This window comes from Patiria miniata, unplaced genomic scaffold (assembly GCF_015706575.1).
Source record: "Patiria miniata isolate m_02_andy unplaced genomic scaffold, ASM1570657v1 HiC_scaffold_17, whole genome shotgun sequence".
In the NCBI taxonomy this organism is placed as follows: domain Eukaryota; kingdom Metazoa; phylum Echinodermata; class Asteroidea; order Valvatida; family Asterinidae; genus Patiria; species Patiria miniata.
The window spans coordinates 12,741,347-12,765,206 of NW_024037055.1; the positions used below are offsets into that span (position 1 = coordinate 12,741,347).

The 23,860-nt window shown below is 40.4% G+C and overlaps 1 protein-coding gene across 4 annotated transcripts; it reads left to right on the forward strand.

Moving 5' to 3' along the window:
* Positions 1-681: 681 nt before the first annotated feature.
* LOC119723868 (NLR family CARD domain-containing protein 4-like) lies at positions 682-23,403 on the forward strand. 4 transcript variants are annotated; one of them, XM_038194749.1, is made up of 6 exons: positions 682-765; positions 10,175-10,319; positions 11,549-11,659; positions 12,648-12,755; positions 16,784-16,900; positions 17,563-23,403. In XM_038194749.1, exons 2-6 carry the CDS (start codon positions 10,205-10,207, stop codon positions 20,226-20,228), a joined length of 3,117 nt encoding a protein of 1,038 aa, XP_038050677.1. In that variant the 5' UTR covers positions 682-765; positions 10,175-10,204; the 3' UTR covers positions 20,229-23,403. The 4 variants fall into 4 exon arrangements, with proteins under 4 accessions (XP_038050677.1, XP_038050678.1, XP_038050680.1 ...); XM_038194752.1 differs by lacking the exons at positions 682-765; positions 10,175-10,319 and adding an exon at positions 10,667-10,676; XM_038194750.1 differs by lacking the exons at positions 12,648-12,755; positions 16,784-16,900.
* Positions 23,404-23,860: the final 457 nt, after the last annotated feature.

The following is a 23,860-nucleotide window of genomic DNA, read 5'->3' on the forward strand; positions in this document are numbered from 1 at the left end:
AAAAGTTGTTTGTTGCTGCATATTCCTCAAATATACGTGCAGTTGTTTTAACTCCCTCCCCCCTTTAACATAATTCGATCTCTTCATGTATATGTTGAGAACATTTGATACACTTTTTACTTCCATTTTGCAAGGAAAGCTTTGTAAAGCTGTGGATTTCTGACGCTTGCTTTAATAATCAACTATGTGAGGGAAACAAGCAGCTGCTCTGACCACGCCGCCACGCCCGCCCGCGTAATTTTTTTCCTAGGAGGGTTAGGGGCAATGTCATGAATAATTCAGTTTTTCCTTTGAATCATTGCAAGACTTAGGTTCTCGTTCTATTTTCCCCTTAATTTAAAATATCTCAGTGATAAATTTGGAGAAGAAAAATAGCTGATGAAAATGAGCAGTGACGACGTGGATTCGAACCAGGGATCTTTGTATCCATAACTCATCTCGCTATCCACTAGGCTACTGTGTGGTAGCTCGACGACAACCGTTCTTTAAAATGCTTTAATGTATTGTAACTAGTTGAGTAACTAACAACAATGCTGTTGATGTCATTGTCCGTTCTCATGGATAAACATGAATTATTCATGACATTGCCCCTAACCCTCCTAGGAATAAAAAGTACGCACCCGTACCCGCCCAGTCAGAAACCAACTTTTTATGAATACCGCCCTCTATTGCTCGAAGGTCAATGACCGTCGCGACATGAGGAAATAGCATTCATTGGCATTGGCGGGAAAAGACGGTACCAAGTCTCGTACGTGTCAAAAGAAGGTTGGTGCTTTTGCTCTTTTACCGCATTTTACCACAAATTGTATATTTAAAAGTGACAATTATGGTTGGATATAGCATCTTAAGGAAAACATGAAAAATGGAATTACAAACATCGATGTATTTAACCGTTGACTTTCAATAATTTACACCATAAAACCGGAAAACTCTGGCTCTTTAGTCTTATGTATGGTAACGGCTAGCTTGAGTGACTCCAGCTGACATGCTCATATTCATTCACAATGTAGCTGTCACGCCCCAACTATCGCATCGGTCCCAACTATAGTTGGGACTGTCCCAACTATAGTGCGGCAGTTGGGTCGGCCCAACTATAGTTAGGACTGGAGTTGCGCCGGATGCTTCATGCTTGATAGATCTTGTTGGATTAAATGTTCCGCGGCGCTGGCACCGTGTATTCGTCGTGCATGCATGCCGCAAGGCTGGCCGGTCACGTGGTACTGCCTAGTTGGATGAGTTGTCCAGCTCCAGCTGCTGGGTTGATTGTCCAGCAACATTTTGCAAAATTCAAAGATTGCCATGGCCGGCCAACTAGTATAGATGGGCCCCACCCATAGCTAATGTCAAAGGTCCCAAGTAAAGTCGGACAGTATGTAACATAGCCCCATAATGTGGCCAGTTTACTGGACTGCCTCCGTAAACATAGGCCACACGTCCACCATCTTGGAATCTGACTCGCCGAAATTTTGAAAGTGATTTCCACATTGCGACTTCAAACCCAGTTCATTTATGCTTTAAAAATACACTTACCCTCTTAATAACAAAATTAGAACCTGCTGCCAGTGTCAGTTGCCCAGTCAAAAGATTCTGACTATTCCTAGGATCAGGAATAGTCAGAATATGTTGGTCTGGGAACCGGACTACCACTGGGCCTGCGGCGTGCGTCCTGCACGCGTGATTGACAGGTGAACGATCTGCGCGAGGGCATTGTTCAGTTGGACCATGGAGATAGCTCCACGGTTGGATCAAGTTGCCAAGAATGGTCCAGAAAATGTCGTAAATTACGCAGCAGCTGGGCAACTGACACTGGCAGCAGGTTCTAATTTTGTTATTAAGAGGGTAAGTGTATTTTTAAAGCATAAATGAACTGGGTTTGAAGTCGCAATGTGGAAATCACTTTCAAAATTTCGGCGAGTCAGATTCCAAGATGGTGGACGTGTGGCCTATGTTTACGGAGGCAGTCCAGTAAACTGGCCACATTATGGGGCTATATGTAACAGAGCTGTAGGGAATGTTTTATAGTCGTCGTACATCAATGTAAACTATAGTTGGGACCGCCAAATAAAAATATTGCGGTGGCCCAACTACAGATGGTCCCCACCCATAGATAATTTCATTGGTCCCAAGTAAAGTCAGATGTGTATTAGAGTTGTAGGGAATGTTTTATAATCGTACAACAATTAAATGTACACTATAGTTGGGACCGCAAAATAAAAAGATTGGAGTGGCCCAACTATAGATTCGCCCCATCAATAACTAATTTCAGTGGTCCCCAGTAAAGTCAGACGTGTATCAGAGCTGAAGGGAACGTTTTACAGTTGTACATCAATGTAAACTATAGTTGGGACACCGCAAAATAAAAAGATCGGAGTGGCCCAACTATAGATGGGCCAGCCCAACAATGGAACTTACAGTTGGGACCGTCCCAACTATAGTTGGGACAGGCCCAACTATAGTTGGGACCGATGCGATAGTTGGGGCGTGACATAGCTACATGTGAATGAATATGAGCATGTCAGCTGGAGTCACTCAAGCTAGTAACAGCCCTCACGCGCACGGCCTAGACTACCATAGATCTAGAAGCCCGCAAAATTGTCTGCAGCACAAAACACTAATAAAGTACAAAAACGTCCATCAAAAAGCAGACATTTCACACAGACCCGCTGCACTACTCCTAGAACTATGAGGCTCCGCGTGAGCGGAGCCTCATAGATCAAGAAGCCCGCAAAATTGCCTGCAGCACAAAACACGTCCATCAAAATGCAGCCATTTCACACAGAACCGCTGCACAGTTTGCCCCTATACTCCGTACTTTATCTCTTGACATACTCACGTATCTTGTGCGGAACTAACATGGGTGGATTCTGTCGGTTTTTCGGCCAAAATGATGAAAAATATGCCCTTTCGGCACTGAGCCAACCTGACACTTGCGAGTTTTTCTCGTAACTTGTAGTATAGGCAAAACATTTTGGAAAATGTTCAATTTTGTCCCCGTTACACACTAATTGCAACTGCAACTCACCCCAAACTTGCCTGGAATAACCATTGCACAGGTCCTTGAAGTAAAAAACGATCCACGATGAAGATTCAGCCTACAATTGCAGTGAAAACAGGAGGAATAACCGCTAACCTGACAACCTTTCAAATTCAGGCATGGCCAGGACCGCAATTGGTTTGTGCACCAAAAAAATTGTGTACAAACTACAATGAATGGCGGTCGATTAACAGGCACAGAGAGCGATCGCTGTCAACTACTCGTTTTTGCCGGCTGCGCTGGCTGTTGGCGCATGACGTCACGCGGAAGCGTAACACCCGACGACTGTTTCATGCACTAATATAAGGCCAAAAAAAAGAATAGTTCTGCTTCCGGTTACCCGACCGACCCTATTTTTAGGCTGCGACCCTAAAAATTTTATCGGCAATTCCAAAAAAAAAAAAAAAAAAAGATTGAATAAATAAAAATAAAAACCTTATGTCTTGTCTGTCTTCACAAAATACCTCTAAACAACCCTTTTGCATCAAAAAATGCTTGTATTTATTGTTTTCTTACTTACATTTGCTATTTTTTCAAAAGAAACCTCCGTTATTTTTACAAATTCGCTGCGCGATTCAACTACTTCGCAATTCGATGTCTATAATCACGTGCGTAATAAGCGCAATGCGGCGACGACTGGTTCCCGCCGCGCCGCGCAGTAGCCAATTATGAAAATGCGGTAACTAGTCTGTGTTCGGCTATGCGATGTTAGCGCTAGCATGGCTATGCAGGCGCAGGCACGTGCTCTGTCAACTGGTCGGAATCGACATCGTAAAAATGCTGAGAAAGACATCGTAAAAATGCCAAGAAAACACTGATGGAGAAAGAACATTTTTGCAAGTTAATTCACAGATTTGATCTAGCTTGTCTGTGTATGTATTTTCCGTGTTCAAGAGTTCATTTTGAGATCGCACTACTCGTATTTGGAGTGATACAATGCAGCGTGTTTCCTGAAATGTTCGACCCGTTGGCCGCGGGCCACACATGTACATGTACAGTGCATCACACACTTCGGAGTTTTGGCCAGCTCCCGTTCTTGACTAGCGTTGTGCCTATGGTGCGAACGACCTGAATTTCCCACAATTTTTTTTACGAATTATCGAACTTAAATATATTGACAATAATTAAGGTAGGTTTTATTCACTTTTTGTGGCCATTTTGTGTATAGCTTTCGTAGTGCAATAGAAATAGTTCAGGCTAAAACTTCGCATATAATTGAATACCCCATTCAATCTGCATACAAAAAAATGGCAAAAAAAAAATTTTTTCCGACCGACCGACCCTATTTTTGAAAGACATGTAATCGGAAGCAGAACTATTTTTTTTTTTGGCCTAAGGTTTACCACTCGCATCACAGCTTTGGTACTGGAACCGCAACCAGTAGTGCATGAAACAGTCATTGGGTGTTACGCTTCCGCGTGACGTCATGCGCCAACAGCCAGCGCAGCCGGCAAAACGAGTAGTTGACAGCGATCGCTCTCTGTGCCTGTTAATCGACCGCCATTCATTGTACACAATTTTTTTTGTGCACAAACCAATTGCGGTCCTGGCCATGCCTGAAAGGTTGTCAGGTTAGCGGTTATTCCTCCTGTTTTCACTGCAATTGTAGGCTGAATCTTCATCGTGGATCGTTTTTTACTTCAAGGACCTGTGTAATGGTTATTCCAGGCAAGTTTGGGGTGAGTTGCAGTTGCAATTAGTGTGTAACGGGGACAAAATTGAACATTTTCCAAAATGTTTTGCCTATACTACAAGTTACGCGAAAAACTCGCTCCAGCCCTAGATGACAACCCAATGATAAAACTCAGGGCTGGGTAACTCCAGCTACGATAACCCCATCGTAGATAGACAAATCAGGTATAGTCGGACTCCCTATTAATATCGCGGCATCCCTATTATTATCACGGCATGGGAAATTTCTCTTTTTGCATTGCCAAAACTCCTTCAAGTGGCAATTTTTTTCAAGTTCACCAATCACCAGTCATTAAGGACTTTTTGCCAAGTTGTATAAAAAGGACGAATATTTTTTTTGGTGTCTTTCGGGACTTTTAACGATTTTTAATAAATAATAAATAACGTTTTCTAAAACTTGCACATTTTCCCTCACCGTGTCTGCTAAAAGGTACCGTCTATATTTTAACATAATTCTTTAATGGTGCTCTGTCCATGGAAGTTCCATTGCCTGTTTCCCATTCTTCAGCTGCAAATGTAAAATGAAGTCGAAGGACGATATTTGCACCGCGAAATCGTAAAAACTTTTACGGGATCAAAATAAGCATAGCGCGTTAACAAAAATAAAACGGCACACCGTGTAAAGTGAATGACGCCCCCAATCACCAATCAGTAGACGTGCCTCAGTGAGTTGTGTTCTCCTTTCGGGGGAAGGGCAAGGTCTTAGAAATCATCCTGCAGATATAATACTAGTTTTTAATCAACTTGAACTTGCAGGGAAAATATCAGACTTTATTCAGGGGGTGTTTTGGTCAAACATTAACCATGAATAAAAAAGTTGAGATCATTATAAAAACCACTTCCCGCATACCGCGATAATAGGGAGTCCACCTCCGTTCGCACACTCCGAGCATGTCTATTTTCACCGGCATCGTACACGGAATAAACCACACCACCGTCGGAATTTTTTATATCAATTTGAAAAGGAAGAGTTATACTACATATAGACAGGACAGTTCAGGAAGGTTAGTGGGGAATTTCTATTCCGAACGAGAAACGTGATAAGTACCGTGATAATATGGCAACCCATCCTACCAACTTAAAGAGGAAGACATCATCTTTTCAGTGTCATATGTGCGTTTGTCATTTTTTGAAGGGGGGAGATTTCATAACCTACCAAAATGTCTTTCCCCAAAACAAGCAGAAATGTCACATCGTCACTGACACCACGAAGTAACACTCTACAGCTCTACCGTGTTAAAGCATTTTTTTTCTTCGATTTTCAGTTTTTTTAATTTTTAAACATTATTCATCAAGGCCTACCATTGCACGAAGTTTCAAAGCTTCAAGAGCTTTACTTTAATAATTACGCTAAGTATCCATGGCAACTTTTGCGCAAAAGTGACAATTTTCGAATTTCGTTTTCATGAAGTAACACTCAAGTTCCATTTTCCATTGCAATGCATGGCGCGCACTCTGCTCATAAGTGAGCAAAAACGTTTTCACAAAGTAACACTCTTCTTGGCCTTGGCCTCGAGGCTTGAGGGCAAAAGCCTTGGCCTTGGCCTTGAGGGTTCAGGGCCTTGCAATTTTGAGTCAAGGCTCTTCAGGACCCATAGATTTTTGCATTTTCCAGATAAATCTGTTCGAAATGTTGCTGTTACCATTTTGATCGTATTACCATGGAGGAGGGAAGCATCCTATAGATTTGTGTGTTGGGCACACTTCTATTTTTGTAGCATCACATTTTGTAACCATTGTAGTAGATTTGCTGCAAAAATATTCCGTACACTTGTGGGGCTAATGTAGGGCCAATGATTTTCCGTTTCAGAAAAGTGCAAATTCCGTTTTCAAAAATCCTGAATTCCGTTTCAGGCTGAAAAATTTTGTTTCACATTTATTCAATACATAAAAAGGCATTTAAACATATACCATGTACACAGTAAATAATTCCAAGACGATAATGAAATAGTCGTTTTGTTGGAGCGCGGGAAAACTGCCCCAAAAAGATTTCTATTTTATCAACGGCCGATCCATGTACAGACATAGTATTTAACTTCACTACAGTCAAGTCGTATACTGCACTGCCATTGCCACACACACAAGAAACATGCAATAGCCGTACAGGCCAATCCCATGAAGTCACACACATCAGCTGGCCGAAGCGAAATTCATGTCCGCCATTTTGTTTTCGGGCTAACGTTAGCGACAAAATAGGATAGTTTACGCATGGAGGAATAAGAACACACGGTAGATTTTGGACCTAAGCACAACATGCATTTCAATAGAGCCAAAGTTAGATGTTATACAAATGGTTGATTGATTGAACAGAGAAAAATAAACCTGCCGCTGGAGCAAAAGAGACCCGCGAGAGCGTGCCGTGAGTGTGATGATTTTCACCGTTGCGCTGACCGACAGCTATGGCATGCTTTGGGACTGTCACTCCCATGACTACGCGTACTATTACTACTACGGTAATGATCTCGTAACATTTATTGCTCTGATCTTGAACGTTTTTGTCCCCCCAAAATCGTGATATAAACACCGCTCATTTGTTGTATGGCTCGTCTGTTCAATCAATCATCAATAATTCGTTTTGTACTCAATAAATTTAACGAAATTATGTTTTTTTATCAATAAAATTGCAGAAATTATTTTCTTCAGATTCAAATTCCGTTTTCCGTTTCGAGGAGCAGATTCCGCGAATTCCGTCCGTTTTCCGCGATCGCGGAAAATCATTGGCCCTACTAATGAGATGATCACTTTAATTGCATATAACTATGGAATAGATCTGATTGGTTGTATATGTCTCCCTGATAAGTGCTAAAGATTTGCATGTATCTGTTTTAGATAATGCTGATATTTCTGACCATGTTGGGCCAGCAAGTAAAAAATTCCCAAATCAGTTTCTTGGATCCCACTTTTGTTACACTTGGGAGAATTGTGTGTCAATATAGAAGTAAATTGTTATTTTGTGTAGTTAAACCATATTGAAGACCTGAACTTATACTTTACTAGATACAGTGCAGTCATAAAACGGTGTAGGCCTATGCGAGCATGTTGATTGCAATTAAAGAAATGTTGTTCTTCGTAACGAGCAATTCGTGATGATAAGGGCGGATCCAGGGGGGCCAAAAGGGGTCATCCCCCCCCCCAAAAAAAACCCCACGAAACCATTTTTTTTTATGTGACGTCATAATAAAGGCAGGCAATGAGTACACCATCATCTTTTCCTCAAAAAACATCGGTTAAAATGGTCAGAAATTGCCTCAAATCGCACCACAGATCATCTCGAATCCAACATTTTTTCGGGGCCCTTAAGCGGGCCCCGAAAAAATATAGCCCATAGCCGTAATTTTTTGACCCACTTTTTTGGGGGGGACCAAAATTTCTCTGCCCTCCCCCCCTCCCAAATTGTGTTCTTGATCCGCCCTTGTGTGATGATGTGTCACTCATGTGACTATAATTAGTTCTATATCAGTGGTCATTTCATAAAACATGGCCTTGGCCTTGAGGGTTAAGCCTTGGCCTCGAGGCTTGAGGGTCAAAGCCTTGGCCTTGAGGGTCAAAGCCTTTGCTTTAACACTGGTATAAATGCACATATATCATGTTCATTATCGTAATGAAAGTCAAGCTCTCTGCGCTGCGCTGCTGTCCATGGATCGTAGCACCGCGACGTGCTGCATAGAGACAAGGTATGGGAAGGGCAACGACATTCTTTCAAGATCGTTTTTGTTTTTTGTGAAATCTAAAATGAGTTTCTAATTAACTAATAAATCATAAAAAACAATTACTACTTGCAATTAATGGACAACAAGCTGATTTCATACCAAAGCGCACACTTTATTTTTTGCTTTCAAATTGGGTTCTTGTTCAGTTGGTTGTGTGCAAAATGCTTTTGTTTATTAATTAGATAGAAGTTATTAATTTGTATAGTCGCACACACTTAATCAGTGTAATGTCAAGAGTAAATTGCTGCACACGTTCACATAAAAACACTGCCCAAATTTGGTGGATTAAAACAACTGTCTCTTTAAGTCAAGGTAGTTTTAAATATTAAAGTTCATTTGCATACATTTACATACATAATTAATACAATATAAGCCAGTTTCAAATAAATATTAGCGGTGGGGTTGTTTATCACTAGAGGAACACACCAGAGCCAAATTTCAGGCCTGGAGCTCATACACACCTCAAGTTACCGGTATGACAATTTTGCATATCAATGAGGTCAAATTTGCATAATTTGGACTCAAAAATTTAAGATTTTCCCTAAAAGTCTGATTTTGTGGTCCTGTATCTCATGAAATGTGTAACCAGTGACTGTGAAACTTCATAGATGACAAAAACCATGAAAACCCTGTAGAATCTTTCAGCTCTGCAAAAATAAAATAAGGAATGCATTAATTTCTAAGTTATTGTCCAGTACATTTAAAAAAAACCAGGAATTTTCCATCGGTGTTTTACTCTAAAAATTGCATGTTCCTCCTTCATAGATTGTACAAAGTGTACAAAGTAGTTTCAAAACCTTCAAATTGCTATAATTTTGAATATATAGTGTCACAAAAGTCGTAATTAATTACTTTTCACAAAATATTTTGTCCAAAAAATAGTCAATATTTGGCACTCTTTCTTTAATCGTAACTCAAAACGGCTAGTTAAAATTCTATCAAGTTGTACATTTTTGAAAAGCACTCAATGAGATCTATCCAACTGTAGCTGTTTTGAAACGAGACCCTTTTACCAGATGTAGTAGGTGATGGCACTAGTTCGTTTTTGTGCAGTAAGTCCCATAGCAAGGCCTGTCAGCGCCATCCCGCATGGCTCTCATGTATCGCAGTCTAAAAGTACCTTAACATGGACAGTTCTGGACAAACTTTATACTGTTGGAAAGCAGATGAATGGGCCAGCCAGCATGCAAATCGGCAGGGCTCTAGACCTGAAACTTTTGGAGAAAACCGCAGATGTAGTAGGTGATGGCACTAGTTTCATTTTTGTGCAGTAAGTCCCAAAGCAAGGCCTGTCAGCGCCATCCCGCATGGCTGTCATGTATCGCAGTCTAAAAGTACCTTAACATGGACAGTTCTGGACAAACTTTATATTGTTGGAAAGCAGATTAATGGGCCAGCCAGCATGCAAATCGGCAGGGCTCTAGACCTGAAACTTTTGGAGAAAACCGCAGATGTAGTAGGTGATGGCACTAGTTTCGTTTTTGTGCAGTAAGTCCCATAGCAAGGCCTGTCAGCGCCAACCCGCATGGCTCTCATGTATCGCAGTCTAAAGGTACCTTAACATGGACGGTTCCGGACAAACTTTATACTGTTGAAAAGGGGATCACCGGGCCAACAAGCATGCAAACGGCAGGGCTCTAGACCTGAAACTTTGGTAATGTCCGGCCTACTCTTAACACTAAAGCTTTGTTTAGTACCTTTGTAATGATTTCTCATGGTTCAATAATTTTCCCATCAGATTTCATCCAAAATGGCTTAACAAGACGAGATGATGCCAACACAAGATGCTGAGAGACAGGGGCAGGTTGCTGATGGAGACTGTGCAGAGACTCAGGACCAAGCACTGGCCTTGAGGAGACCAGGCAATCAGGACCAGACAACAGGTGAGCAATAAACCCTGGCTGTAAGCAAACCGTATGCACGTTGATTCCTGGAGACATTTCACTGTTGACTTGTTCAGCTTTACAGTGTGTACAAAGATAAGAATGCAAACCAACTTTTCAAATTAAGAAATGTGTATTGAAGTGCAAGGGGACTATATATTCACTTTCTTTACTTCTTGACTTCATTGATTTTTACAAATAATGGTTATGACATATATGAGTGCAGTGGTAATTAAGTGTAATTCCATCTGTCACCTCAGGAAAACTATTCTTTACATTGCACAAATGTGAAACATTCACTATTTGTTTTATACACTGCCTGAATAAATCCTTGTCATCTGATCTACCAATCAAAAGGTAGAACACTAATAATTAATGATACACAATCTCTATTTTGGCATCCTCTCCTATTTGCTTATTTCTGGATCAGTTTAATTTATTCCATGTTTGATTGAAATGGGTTTCTGGTGAAGCTTTCAAGATAATAAGTCAAAGTGGGAGCAGGACCTAAATATTGTTGAATCATGAGCATAAACAAGACAAATAGTTTGTCTGTTGTTTGTGTTGTGAAGCATAGGCTGCATCCAAATCAGCTGTCTAGAGCTTGGTCTAGGTCTGCGCCCATTGATGTACAGTGATGTAGTTGCTGCCATTGAATATTAGCCAGTTGGCAACTTACTGCAAATTTGTACAGTTCATCAAAGCAGAGAACCTTGTGTTGCTTTACCAACCATTGGCCTCAACTAAGGATGCGTTACTGCAATGAAATGAAATCGTTTATAAAAAATAATTTCAATAAATACATGCACCTGCATTATGTAGCACACTTGCAAATTGTAAGCATTAACCCTCCTAGTCTTCTTCACTTTGGCTGGTACAGTTATCACCCCTACTTCAAATTTGTTTGCTTTGTGTCAGTTTGGATAACACTTCAAATTACAGCGCAATTGTTGTGTGTGGTGAAGCTTATTTTAGGCAAGAATGTAGATTCTGTCACGCTTCATGGATGTTGACACACAGCTGTGTTTTTGTGAAGTGGCTATTATATTTGTGTGCATGTATATGACACAGTTACTTTTACACTTCATATCCCTTCACTTGAAACTGACTTTCAGGGTTTTAAAGGGTTGACTTCCCACGAGGAGGGCCAATTCCCTAATAAATGATAATGTGCTTGTCTCCTTTTTTGACAATAAACAATTATCCTTCTCGTATTGTTTTGATTGAAGATGATGCACATGCATCACACCACTCTGGTCATCCATCAGTTGACATATCAGAGAATCCACCAAGTACATCACAGCAACCACCAACACCACATGTGGCCTCAGGTGCACAAGGTAATTATCAATGAATGTACCAACTCCAAACCAGATGTAAATGTAGTCATTCCTTACAGACTAGAGAAACACTTGTACAGGGTGAGTAAAAACAAGCGGAACCCAAACCTCAAAAAAATATATTTTATTAAAAAAAATATGTAGCACCAAACATAATAATGACTGGAAAGCCAATTTCGTAAGCTACTTTTAGATGACAAAATTACTGAAATTGCTCACTCTGTTCAAAGAATATCACCATTTAAACGTAATGACTTTCAACCTGTTTCGTCCAAAAAAGCAGTTTATTGTGTATGCTGACTGTTTGAAACAACAAAGAAAATAACACAGAATACTTGTTTCAACAACTGTCAACAACTGCAGGACACAATATCTTTATTAACAACCCTGGTTAGGCAAACAATCTGATAATTTATAAAATCCACTTTTTTTTTAAAGACGGGCCTTTAAAAGGACTTTGTTGAATATTTTAAACTGAGGTTTCATCGCTGGTGATGTTTGAAGACAATTGTGACGACGATTCTTGAAATCACATTTTTGGGCCATTGTGTTTAAATGGTGATTTTTTTTTTAATAGATTGAGCATTTTCAGTAATTTTTTCATCTAAAAGTAGTTAATGAAATAAGCTTTCCAGTCATTATTATTTTTGGTGCTACACATTTTTTTAAATATGAAATTTAATTTTGGGGGTTTATGTTCCGCTTTTTTGACTCACCCTGTAGTTGCTTGTAGTCAATTTATAACCTTGCTGGGGAGCGGAGATACATTTAATTACCACCCTCCCCCTCCCCACCTCACCTGAAGATGTTTTGATACAGCCTGGTGTGGTATGTCATGTACTTATTTATCTATGAGCGGTCAGATTGAAAAAAACAAACATTTGTCTTCCAAGAACAGATGACAAGTAGAGATGGAATCAAGCACATGCATGCATCATTTTGTCGGTCGTTGTTTTAACGATGGTGTTATTCCTGCTTCTGATTGTAGATTCCCCACAACGAACTGGAACCATCGGAACCATCGGCACAATCAGTGGCAGTTACAATCCTGTCATTGTTGGTTCAAATGCCGTTAATATTACTTACAACTTACAAGGTAAATAATAACCTTGTTCGTTAAGATGGAAGTAATTTGATATGAAATGTCAATATCTATATATATATTTTTTCCTTTTTTTTGGGGGGGGGGGGAGACTCAAATCCTCGAGCGAGAGTCACCAATTATCTTTGGTACAACTATAAACCAAGTCAAAATATGGTTGACACAATGGAGGGTGCTTTATATAGCGGTTAAGTCTTGTAATTTTTTGGAATGATTAAGTTTTTAAATAATAACAGGCATTTATATAGCGCTTTTCAACGGGGTATCCCTTTACAATTATTATTACCTTCTCAATTCCCTGGGGAGCATACACGGCCGGTAGGCAGCCATTTTGATGCTCTTGGCCGTAATCAACCTCACACAGTAACTATCTCTGCCCTCACAGGTACCCATCTACTCCTGGGTGGAGTGAAACAATGAGTGACAAAGCGCCTTGCTCAAGGTCACATGCACCATGACCCTATGCTGGCCAGGCAGACCACAAATTCAATGCTCCAGACCACTAGGCTATATATTTGTGCCACATTTGAAAAAGGCTTGACCTAAGTCCCACATTATTTTTGCATTGATCAGGCTTTCAAGTATTTCTATTTTTCCTATTTTTGCCTATTTTTTTTACCTTTCTCCGACTTTTCCTACTTTTTCTAAAAAGTTCCTACTTTTTCCCACTTTTTTATGTCCCACAACTCCGAAAAATGAAATCTCACTGAACATTTTTCATAACGGTGTTACACACTGTCATATGTAAATCACACAATGAAGGGCTTGGGCGCAGTAGTACTGCAACGTACCTCCAAGAGCTTAGTAAGGATGGAGTGCATGTTTCAACACCTTGAAAATATAGACCCCGTTCCCACTTGATCCACCAATTGGGGGATCTGATCCACCTTTTACCAAATTGCCGGATCAGATCCCCCAATTGGTGGATCAGATCCGGCAATTGTGTGAAGTGGGAACGCTAACTGTTATAAGGTGGATCAGGATCAGATCCACCTTTTTTGATCCACCTCTAGACCAGGATACAGATCGGGCAATTGGTGGATCAGATCCGGCAATTGGCAGATCAAGATCAGATGGGAATGCAAAAGGTGGATCTGATCCGGCAATTTGACCTGTCAACATCCTCCCGGCGCAGGAGTGGCGCGAAAATGTTGCGGTTTCATGAACGAAGAAACACGTTTCGGGCATGCAGCTCATGTGAAAATTTCCAACGTACACAACATGCACAATAAACAACTGCTGAACTACGGGCTAGCACCGCGCATGCACGATGCATGCATATCGCATGCATGCAGCGCACGTGGTATATCCTAAAACTACGGTATATACAATTTTCGTTGCGTATTCGTCCATTTTCTAAACCATTTTCATTCGTGAAATTTCACTTATTTTTCCAGCCATAAATGTTTGAAAAGGTGGATCAAGCATAAGTGTAAACGCGACTTGCGGTTTCGTTGCGGTAAGATAACGATCACACCAAAATGCCCGATCTTGATCCACCTTTTCCCAATTCAAGTGGGAACACGGTGATAGTTTACAATGAAGTCGCTGTGAAACTTTTTTACACTGCCAAGTAAGCTCATTTTCACGTTGCCAAACTGGGCCCCTCAGCAGGGGATAAGCTCACTGCAGTTTCATGGTGTTTTTACATGGGTCCAAGGGTCTATTGTTATTCATAACTGCACAGCAGGTCCAGCTTCACTCCACTGAAGGTGTGAAAACCACAGATTAATGGTCTGAGTGATTACGGGATTAGTGTGATTGACAGCTACACTTACTACCCGATGCCCACTGCCCAAGTACACAAAAGCTACAAAGTGTCCTCCTACAAGTATCCAACACCCTGTTTATTGTGATCACCTAATTAAGATTGACAGGCAATGTACCTTTTTATGACGAGGATTAGGCCCCAAAGTTGATAAACTGCTCAACAGATTAACGCAACCACAAAGTTAATGCACTGCATTTTCAAGGTGTTTTTACTTGACCTTAACATGTCCTGGTCATGTGATGATTTTCAGGGCGATTTCACCAGATACTTCGCAATGACATAGTCGTGAAAAAAAACTTCACGGTGAATTCATGTCAAATTATATATTTACTCCAAATTCATGGTGTTGAAATTCATAATTGTGAGTACAGAACATGCCAATCGAGGCTTATGATGCTGTGGACATGGGTGAGTATCAATGAAAACTACTCCTGAAAGCCCACAAAAGTCCTATGTTATCCTGATTTTGTCCTCCAATGTCCTATTTCTGTCCTGTTTTGGTTTCCTTAATTTTGATGTTATTTTTCTTCTCATGTTTTCCTGGATCTGCTTGAAAGCTTGATTTATGCATGAGTGAATGGAATAATGGGTTGTTTGGGGGAAAAAATGAATAATCATGGTTGGTAACATGAGCTGTTGGGCAAAGCAAATTTTGTTGTGGGTTCGTACATTGCGATTGACTTCAACTTATTACTTCAATCGTTGCTTATTTCTGGATAGGGCTGCAAAAATGACTTCTGGTTCTGGTTACCAACTGACACTGATTGTTATGACCCGACCCCAAACAAGTCATTTGTTCAAATGTTATCTTACCGTAACGAAACGGCAAGTCGCGTTCCCACTTATGCTTGATCCACCTTTTTGAACGGAAATTTTGAGTCCGAAAGGTCACTGAATTCGGTATTTAGCTTGCTGAGCGCGCGCTATGTGGGAGTACGAGTGTTGCATGCTAGGACAGGTAAATTTTCAAGCAGCGATATCAAAATTCACCGACATAAATTACGCGAATTCACCGACATAAAATCACGGATCCGTTTAGAGGAGCCATGCATAAATTTAACTGGTGAAATCGAACAGCACCGCTTATTGTGTGATGTCACATTTGCGGGGCAGAAGCCAATGCATCGATAAGGGATTCCCTGGTTCTGAAGCTTCTCATTTGGTAAAAATGGTCACATGATGTACTACAAGGTCATTTTCCAATTTTCTGTCAATACTACAGATTTGTCACCTCAGTTCGTACTGCGTTATTGGCTATATTCTCATCGCATACTCATAAGCTTTTCCATGATTCTGTGCAAAAGTAACGTGTTTTGGTGAGTGCGGACTTTACACTAATGTGCCTATCAATTGTTTCACATGAGCTACATGCCTAAACACGTGTTTCTTCATTCATAAGACCCCAACATTTTCGCGCCACTCGTGCAGCGGGCGGATATTGACAGGTCAAATTGCCGCATCAGATCCACCTTTTGCGTTCCCATTTGATCAGGATCTGCCACTTGCCGGATCTGATCCACCAATTGGGGGATCTGTATCCTGGTCTAGAGGTGGATCAAAAAAGGTGGATCTGATCCTGATCCACCTTATAACAGTTAGCGTTCCCACTTCACACAATTGCCAGATCTCATCCACCAATTGGGGGATCTGATCCGGCAATTTGGCAAAAGGTGGATCAGGTCCCCCAATTGGTGGATCAAGTGGGAACGGGGTCATATGTTGCCGCTCCCACCAAATATTAGACAATAGGCCGTATAGGTTGGTATTAAACTTCATGTAGATTTGACCTTGTGTTGCTTTTAACTGTTGACTTCAACTAGAGATGCGTTACTTTATAAATAGTGCACTCCCAATTAAACAGTGACCCTCCTAGTCTTCTGCACTTTGGCTGATAGAGTGCGCACACCACTTCAAATTCGATTGTGGTAATCTTATCTATGCGTTTGGATAACACTTCAAATCAAAGCACAATTCTTTTATGTTAATCTTAATTAGGACAAGAATGTAGATTCAGTCACTGTTCACTGCTCTCCGCACAGTGCTTTTTGTGTGTGCAGTGAATGTGTGACACAGTTACTTTGACATTTCACATCCCTTCACTTGAAACTGAACTGCAGGGTTCGTGTAAAGGGTTTGTTTATGATTATTGTCTTCCCACTAGGAGGGATGATTCCCAGATAAATGATTATGAGCTTCTATCTCCTTTTCTGGCAATAAACAATTATCCTTCTCATATTTGATTTGATTGAAGGTGGTGCCGGTGCACATGCATCACACCACTCTGGTCATCCATCAGTTGACATATCAGAGAATCCACCAAGTACATCACCTCAACCACCAACACGGCATGTGGCCTCAGGTGCACAAGGTAATTATCAATGAATGTACCAACTCCAAACCAGATGTGAATGTATACATTCTTTACTCACATTGGTATGATGGGAATACAGGGTTTGTTCTAGTTGTTAATGTACAGAATTATTAAAAGCACAGCATCTTTTTGCCTCCAAAGAGTTTGAGAAAGTAAGACTTTTTTCATGAAAATAAATGTATCATCTGTCATTAATAGCCTTGCCCCATTGTGTTCTGACCAATCACAGACTTATAATGACTTATTATGTCTGACATGTATGCATAAAAACCCAACATGCATGCAGGCACCTATGATGCGCGGCTGGAATATGCAGTGTGGCCTTAGAGAGGAGCACATGTTAATTGCCTACGTGCACAGTGGGCGGGGCTTACTGGATCGGTCTATTGCAGAGCTTTTGCTACACTTTGTTGTGTGAGTGATTAGGATTCATGCATCACTGAGCAGGAGGTTATTTCAATCCTGTCACGTTTTTGCCTCCCACACTCACAAAGCAACAAGCTTCAGTGCTTTAACTTTTTGCATATGCAATGAGCCAATATTTTAGCTCAAAATGGCACCTTCTACAGACATTAATTAAGGGGCCACTTTATTGCTTGGATGCCACAATGCATTGCATGGTTAAGTCATTCAACTCTATGGTCATTTCAATATTGTAGGATGCAGCGCCCCCAAAAAGATGAAGCTTGACAGTCCGGCCCAAGATGCTGCTGATTGTTGTGAAGGTGAACTGAAGTCCTACTACAGGGGGAAAGGTAGCTTTGTTAAGGTACTTCCATGGGAGGGTGATGACAGGAAACACATTATGGAAATCTACACAAAGTTACAGTTGATACTCGGTAAGGACAGAGTCATGCTGACATCATATGACAATATATTACAACTTAAGACAAAAGAGGGAGAACTGATCCTAATAGCTGTTTTAACTGGGTTGGCTGGTAGAGGAAAGACCACACTGTTTGACAAAATGGCATATGATTGGGCAGTTGGTTCTAGTCAGGTACTACAGAAGTATAAACTTGTCTTCCTGTTGAAAATGCATGCACTGGAGCAGAGTTCAGATCTTGTTGATGCAGTTTTTGACCAACTGTTGGCTAAAGATACAAGTATTGAAAGAGGTGCCCTGGATATGTTTATCAAGAAGAGTCCTGGAAAAGTCCTTGTTTTACTAGATGGCTTTGATGAGCTCATGACTACCTCCTTGTGTGAATCCTCATTTGGTTCCATTCTGGAGATCCTAAGTGGTAAGGTGTTGAGGGGTTGTACTGTACTTGTAAGCACCCGCCACTCACACATTGACATACTTGTATCAGACAAACTGGTTCAGGAACCATTCACACTTGTTGAGGTCATGGGTTTCAGTCGGAAAGATGTCACCGAGTATGTTAATAAATTTTTCAAGGGTGAACCTGACAAGGCCAAGGGGCTTCGTAAAAAGATTACATCATCATCCCTTCTGTCTGACTTAGCTGCAAGTCCAATGCTTCTTCTTTTGATGTGTGTACTTTGGAAAGAAGACTGCACACTCCCAGAAACAATGTCACGTCTGTATTGTGATGGAGTTTTATACATTTTCAAAAGAAAAGGATTGGACTCAAAAGGTGAAGTACCAAAAGTTATGATTGAAATTGGCAAGGTTGCGTTGCATGGTCTTCTTTCTCCAGATCAGTCACTCTCTTTCAAAGAAAGTGACTTTGAGCCAAGTGTGCTTGAGCTGGCTCTGAAGGCAGGTATTCTGACCAGACAGAGAGTCCGCAAGAGACTACAGACTCACAACAGTTTTCAGTTTATTCACAAGACATTCCAGGAATTCTCTGCTGCTGCTTACTTGCAAAGCTTGTTAGAAGCAGACCCAGAGGAGTTTCAGAAGATTTTGAATGAAATTATGTCAAAGGGTGCAATAAGGTTTGAGTATCTTTTGCATTTTTGTTGTGGTGACAATGAGGCATGTACATATGAGATTCTGAAGGTATTTCAGGTGAGGTGTCAGAAGAAGTTGTCATTCAAATCAAAGATGGGTCAGTTGGCGCTTCATTGTTTCTTTGAAGGTCAATCCAAACGTTTGCCTCCAGAGGAATTCATACAATCATTCATAACAGATGAAATTCGCATTCATAGGCATGACAGGCATTGTCTGAACTCAGTCATATACTTTGTGAAATGTGTTGCTGAACAGACAAAAGGCAGTGGCAACAAATACCTTGCTAAGGTACGCAAATTATATGTACACTTTTGCAAATGGACATGGTTTATTGAGGAGTTGGGTGTTACCATGTGTGCAATGACAAATCTTAATGCTGTAGATTTCAGGGATGTTGAAGATATTGCTAAGTTGCTCAAGGATCTACCCAACTTGGTACGTGAACTGAATCTTTCCGGTAATAACCTGGGTGGTACAGCAGCATTGTGGTGCATGCATTTACAACAGTTCAAGTCCCTCACAAAGCTGGGCTTGGGTATCTGCTCACTGAATGGACAGGACATCAAACATGTTGCTGAGTCACTCAGGGATCTTCCCAACTTGTTTGAATTGAATCTTTTTGGTAATAAGCTGGGTGGTACAGCAGTATTGTGGTGCACTGATTTAAAACAGTTGAAGTCCCTAACAAAGCTGGCCTTGCATGACTGTTCATTGAATGGACAGGATATCAAACATTTTGATCTACCCAACTTGGTTGAATTGAGTCTTTCTGGTAATAACCTTGGTGATGATACAGCAGCAATATGGTGCATGCAGATAAAGCAGTTGAAGTCCCTCACAAAGCTGAAGTTGGTTAACTGCTCATTGAATGGTCAGGACATCAAACATATTGCTGAGTCACTCAGGGATCTACCCAACTTGGTTGAATTGGATCTTTCTCATAATGACCTGGGTGGTACAACAGCATTATGGTGCATGCATTTGAAGCAGTTCAAATCTCTCACAAAGCTGGACTTGCGTGGCTGCTCATTGAATGGACAGGACATCAAACAAGTTGCTCAGTTACTCAGGGATCTACCAGTACCCAACTTGGTTGAATTGGATCTTTCTGGTAATAACCTGGGTGGTACAGCAGCATTATGGTGCATGGAGATAAAGCAGTTGAAGTCCCTCACAAAACTGGTCTTGAATAGCTGCTCATTGAAGGGACAGGACATCAAACATGTTGCTGAGTCCCTGAGGGATCTACCCAACTTGGTTGAATTGAATCTTTCTCATAACGACCTGGGTGGTACAGCAGCATTGTGGTGCATGGAGGTAAAGCAGCTGCTGCACCTGAGGCTGAACCTCGGATACTGTAACCTAACAAAACAAGACAAGAAACATTTATTAAAAAGTAAATGAGTGACCTGAAGAAGAATAGATAGTCATTGACATCCTATCTTAATAGATCCTATGCTGTCTGTCTGTCTGTCCAGAAAGTGACCTTAAATTATGATTAAGGTATTAAGTGTTGTGAAGGAATGCATGTAATTTTATCTGCCTGTTCTTTGCACAATCGAAATAATGCAAAAGTTATTATATGAATAATAAGTTTTGTCATTGCTTTGGTTGTGAATGAAGTTTGTGGTCAAAGAGTTTTTTGGGTTTTTTTTTTCGTTACGAAGTTTGAAGCAAAAATTGTAACAGCAGTTATTTGAGTTAACAGAGATTTCCTCAGTGTGGCTCCTTCATTGGAACCTTTCAGAAATTCTCAAAGATCTTTCTATTAATTAAGCTGCACATCACAGCACATTGACAGCTAAAGACGTGAAGCATAGACACTGTAGGCGTGGCACTGATGGGTATGTAGGACTTCTGCCTCAATTGATCAGATTGCTGAATCTTTTCTTCATTATACACAAGACATAGTGACTCAGCAACATCATGCAAGTCCAGTACACTTCTATCAGTCAACTGTGTTATCTGTGTTGTCACCCATTACAAAGCTGGAAAGGTTACTATCTGGTTGTAAGATTCTGTTCAGCAATCTGCGATTGTTGTCTTGTGAAGCCGTCTATATTATTTGTGAAGGCTTGTTTTCTTTCACGTCTGAGTGGTTCCTACACTTTCTGTTTCCCCTCTTGGGGGGAGGGGGACTGGAGTTCCAACCATCTACCACCCTCTGACTTAACACATTCTGTTGTAAAGTCACCAGCTGTGAGGGGATCTTTCATTGACATTTTCATTTGAGTGTTTATTACACTTTGTGTTTTCCTGCCTATCAGCTGTGAGTGTATCTTTCCTTGAACATGCCTCTGTCTATCTCTGCTGGTTTGTGTTTCCCTGGGGGAGTGAGTCCCAGTCATCTACCACCCTCTGACTGACACATTCTGCCTATCAGCTGTGAGGGGATCTTTCCTTGAACATGCCTCTGTCTGTCTCTGCTGGTTTGTGTTTCCCTGGGGGAGTGAGTCCCAGTCATCTACCACCCTCTGTCTGAACACATTCTGCTTATCAGCTGTGAGGGGATCTTTCCTTGAACGTGCCTCTGTCTATCTCTGCTGGTTTGTGTTTCTCCTAAGGGAGTGAGTCCCAGTCATCTACCACCCTCTGTCCGACCACATTGCGCCTATCAGCTCCACATGTGTCTCTCTGTTTCTGCTGCTGTGTTTCTTTCCTGTACTGCCTCTCATACATTTGAAGATCTTGTACTGACTCCGAGCCAATTCAATCACCCTCATCAACTGAAAGTCAACATTCCTTTGTCCCCTTAATGTCTCCCTGGCCCATACAGAAAGTCCCTTGGCCTTGTCAGGTTTGAACCCTTAGCTGCATCAACTGACTTGAACTGTCTGCTCAGATTAATCATTACAGTCAAATTTGGACCTTCCCACATTGATGGGGAAATATCCAGCACAAAGTGCTGGTTAGTGGTGACATTTTGTGAGTCTCATTGTCAAGTTCTGCGAAAACACTTCTAAAGATCTGCCCAAGCAAATGATTTCTGTATTGGATAGTTTAACTGCACCTTGCACATTGTACAGATGTAACAGTTGTAATTACATGTAGTGTGGTCATTACTCTAAAATATGATGATTGGGGATAACATGTACATGTAGAAATACAACCAGCCATTCTCATTAACTGTAATAATTGTACATTACATGATAAATTGTTTGTAAATATGCAGAGGTAATTTATATTTTTATATTTTTGCTATTTTTGTATCAATTGTTAAATGAATATTGCTGCAAATTGCCTACTGACCTGATTGACCTGCAGTGTACAATCATTTCTGTAAAAATGTCTGAAATACCTGTGTTTGTAAGTACATTGTATTAAAATTCGTCGTCTGTTTCGCAAATGCACTTTTCTTATGAGTTTTACTGTGCTGAACATTATTTAATAATTTGTAATGTATGCAGGGCCCCAATGGAAGTTTTTTACAACTGTTTGGGCACACCCTGGGTATAAAGAAATGGAACAAATAAATAAAAGAAATCAAGTGAGATGGCTTGACTTTTCAATCCTAGTAGGGTCTGTCTCAAATGCAAACAAAACTATGTGAATATTTGATATTGCTCATCTGAAGATTGGGCAAAGTGAGCCAGATTGTTCTATTTTTATAACTTCTATTTTGTATTAATATGTATAGTCTGATGTACATTTTACAGCAGCCAACTTCCCTTGTTTTTGTACCAAGTCATAAGAATCATGAAACTTGCCATCATTGGATCCAGTACAACCCAGATTTGTTATCTTTTTAATATCAATATCTTTTTAATTGTATAGTGTTTACAATGGGTCAGATGTTTGTTATTTCCAGATGAATGTTGCCTTTATTATGCACTGAATGCCCGCATCATTAGCGTAATGCTGACATAGCAGGCTGACATAGTCTAGTGTGGGGTTTTTCTCTTTGTCTTGTGTCACTAACAATTGAGCAAAGGGTTTGAGTTAATGATACACAAGGTTTTCAAGCAAATCAATAGAATTCTTTTCTCAGTCATTTTTGGCTGTCAGTGTAAATCTCTGACTTTAGAAAAGGCTACACCAAGTTAGGACACAACATACATGTACATGTATGTGAAATTGTCTCATGTATTATTGTAAGTTTTCTGTCATATATTCCGCATGAGACAGCCATCACGGATTTGATCCAATCTTTCAAAATGAGGATTGCATTGCTGCTTTGTTTTAGTTGTCACACTTTGAATATTCATAAAGGTTTGGAAATGATAACTCAAAGGATCCTGATGTTTGGCAGTATAATATTGTTTTATTTCTAAAGGTTGTTTGTTACTTCCTTGCTGCAATACTCCAGAAAGATTTTTAGTGGTAATTTTCCTTCATCTCAAAAGACAGTACTGAAACCTCCTCCTTAACTTACTTTGTATTTATAGATAAGTTTCCAGTGAAAGTAAAGCTTCATGATTATTCCTGGTATGAAGTTATAAAAAAATTCAAAATACATTTTTGTTCTTACATCATGTATTTTGGTTTTTGAACTAAGCTTACATCTTTTAAGTTGCATCTAAAATTGATGGGATTGTTGTTGTATGCCGATGTAGTTAAATAAAGACTCTTTGTAACTGATTGCTTGTTTGTTAACAGCTGTGTGGTTTTTTTTTTTGTGTGTGTGTGTCAAGTTCTAAACAGCGCTGGGTGAAACTGTGGGAGAGACAAGTTAAAAGGGGAATTATTTGGTTGAAGAAAAAGATACATTAAAAGTTGCTTGTTGCTGCATATTGCTCAATGTATAGTTTTACTTAATGACCATCCCCCCCTCTTTATTCAATGAGAATTGGGAGGTATAAACATTATTAATATTCCTTTCATTTTGCAGGCAAAAAGTTGTAAAGTGATGTAAAGTGGATTTTTTTAGGCTTGGTTTGATCAGTTAATATAATGTGAGGGAGACAAATCACATAACACCACAATACAGAGGACCCCAAAGCCCAACCTCGACCCCAAAGCCCAACCTCGTCCCCAGTGCTTGCTTTATTTCCAACCGCGTTTCCAATAGTAAACCCTGGATAGAAAACTTTCTTCCT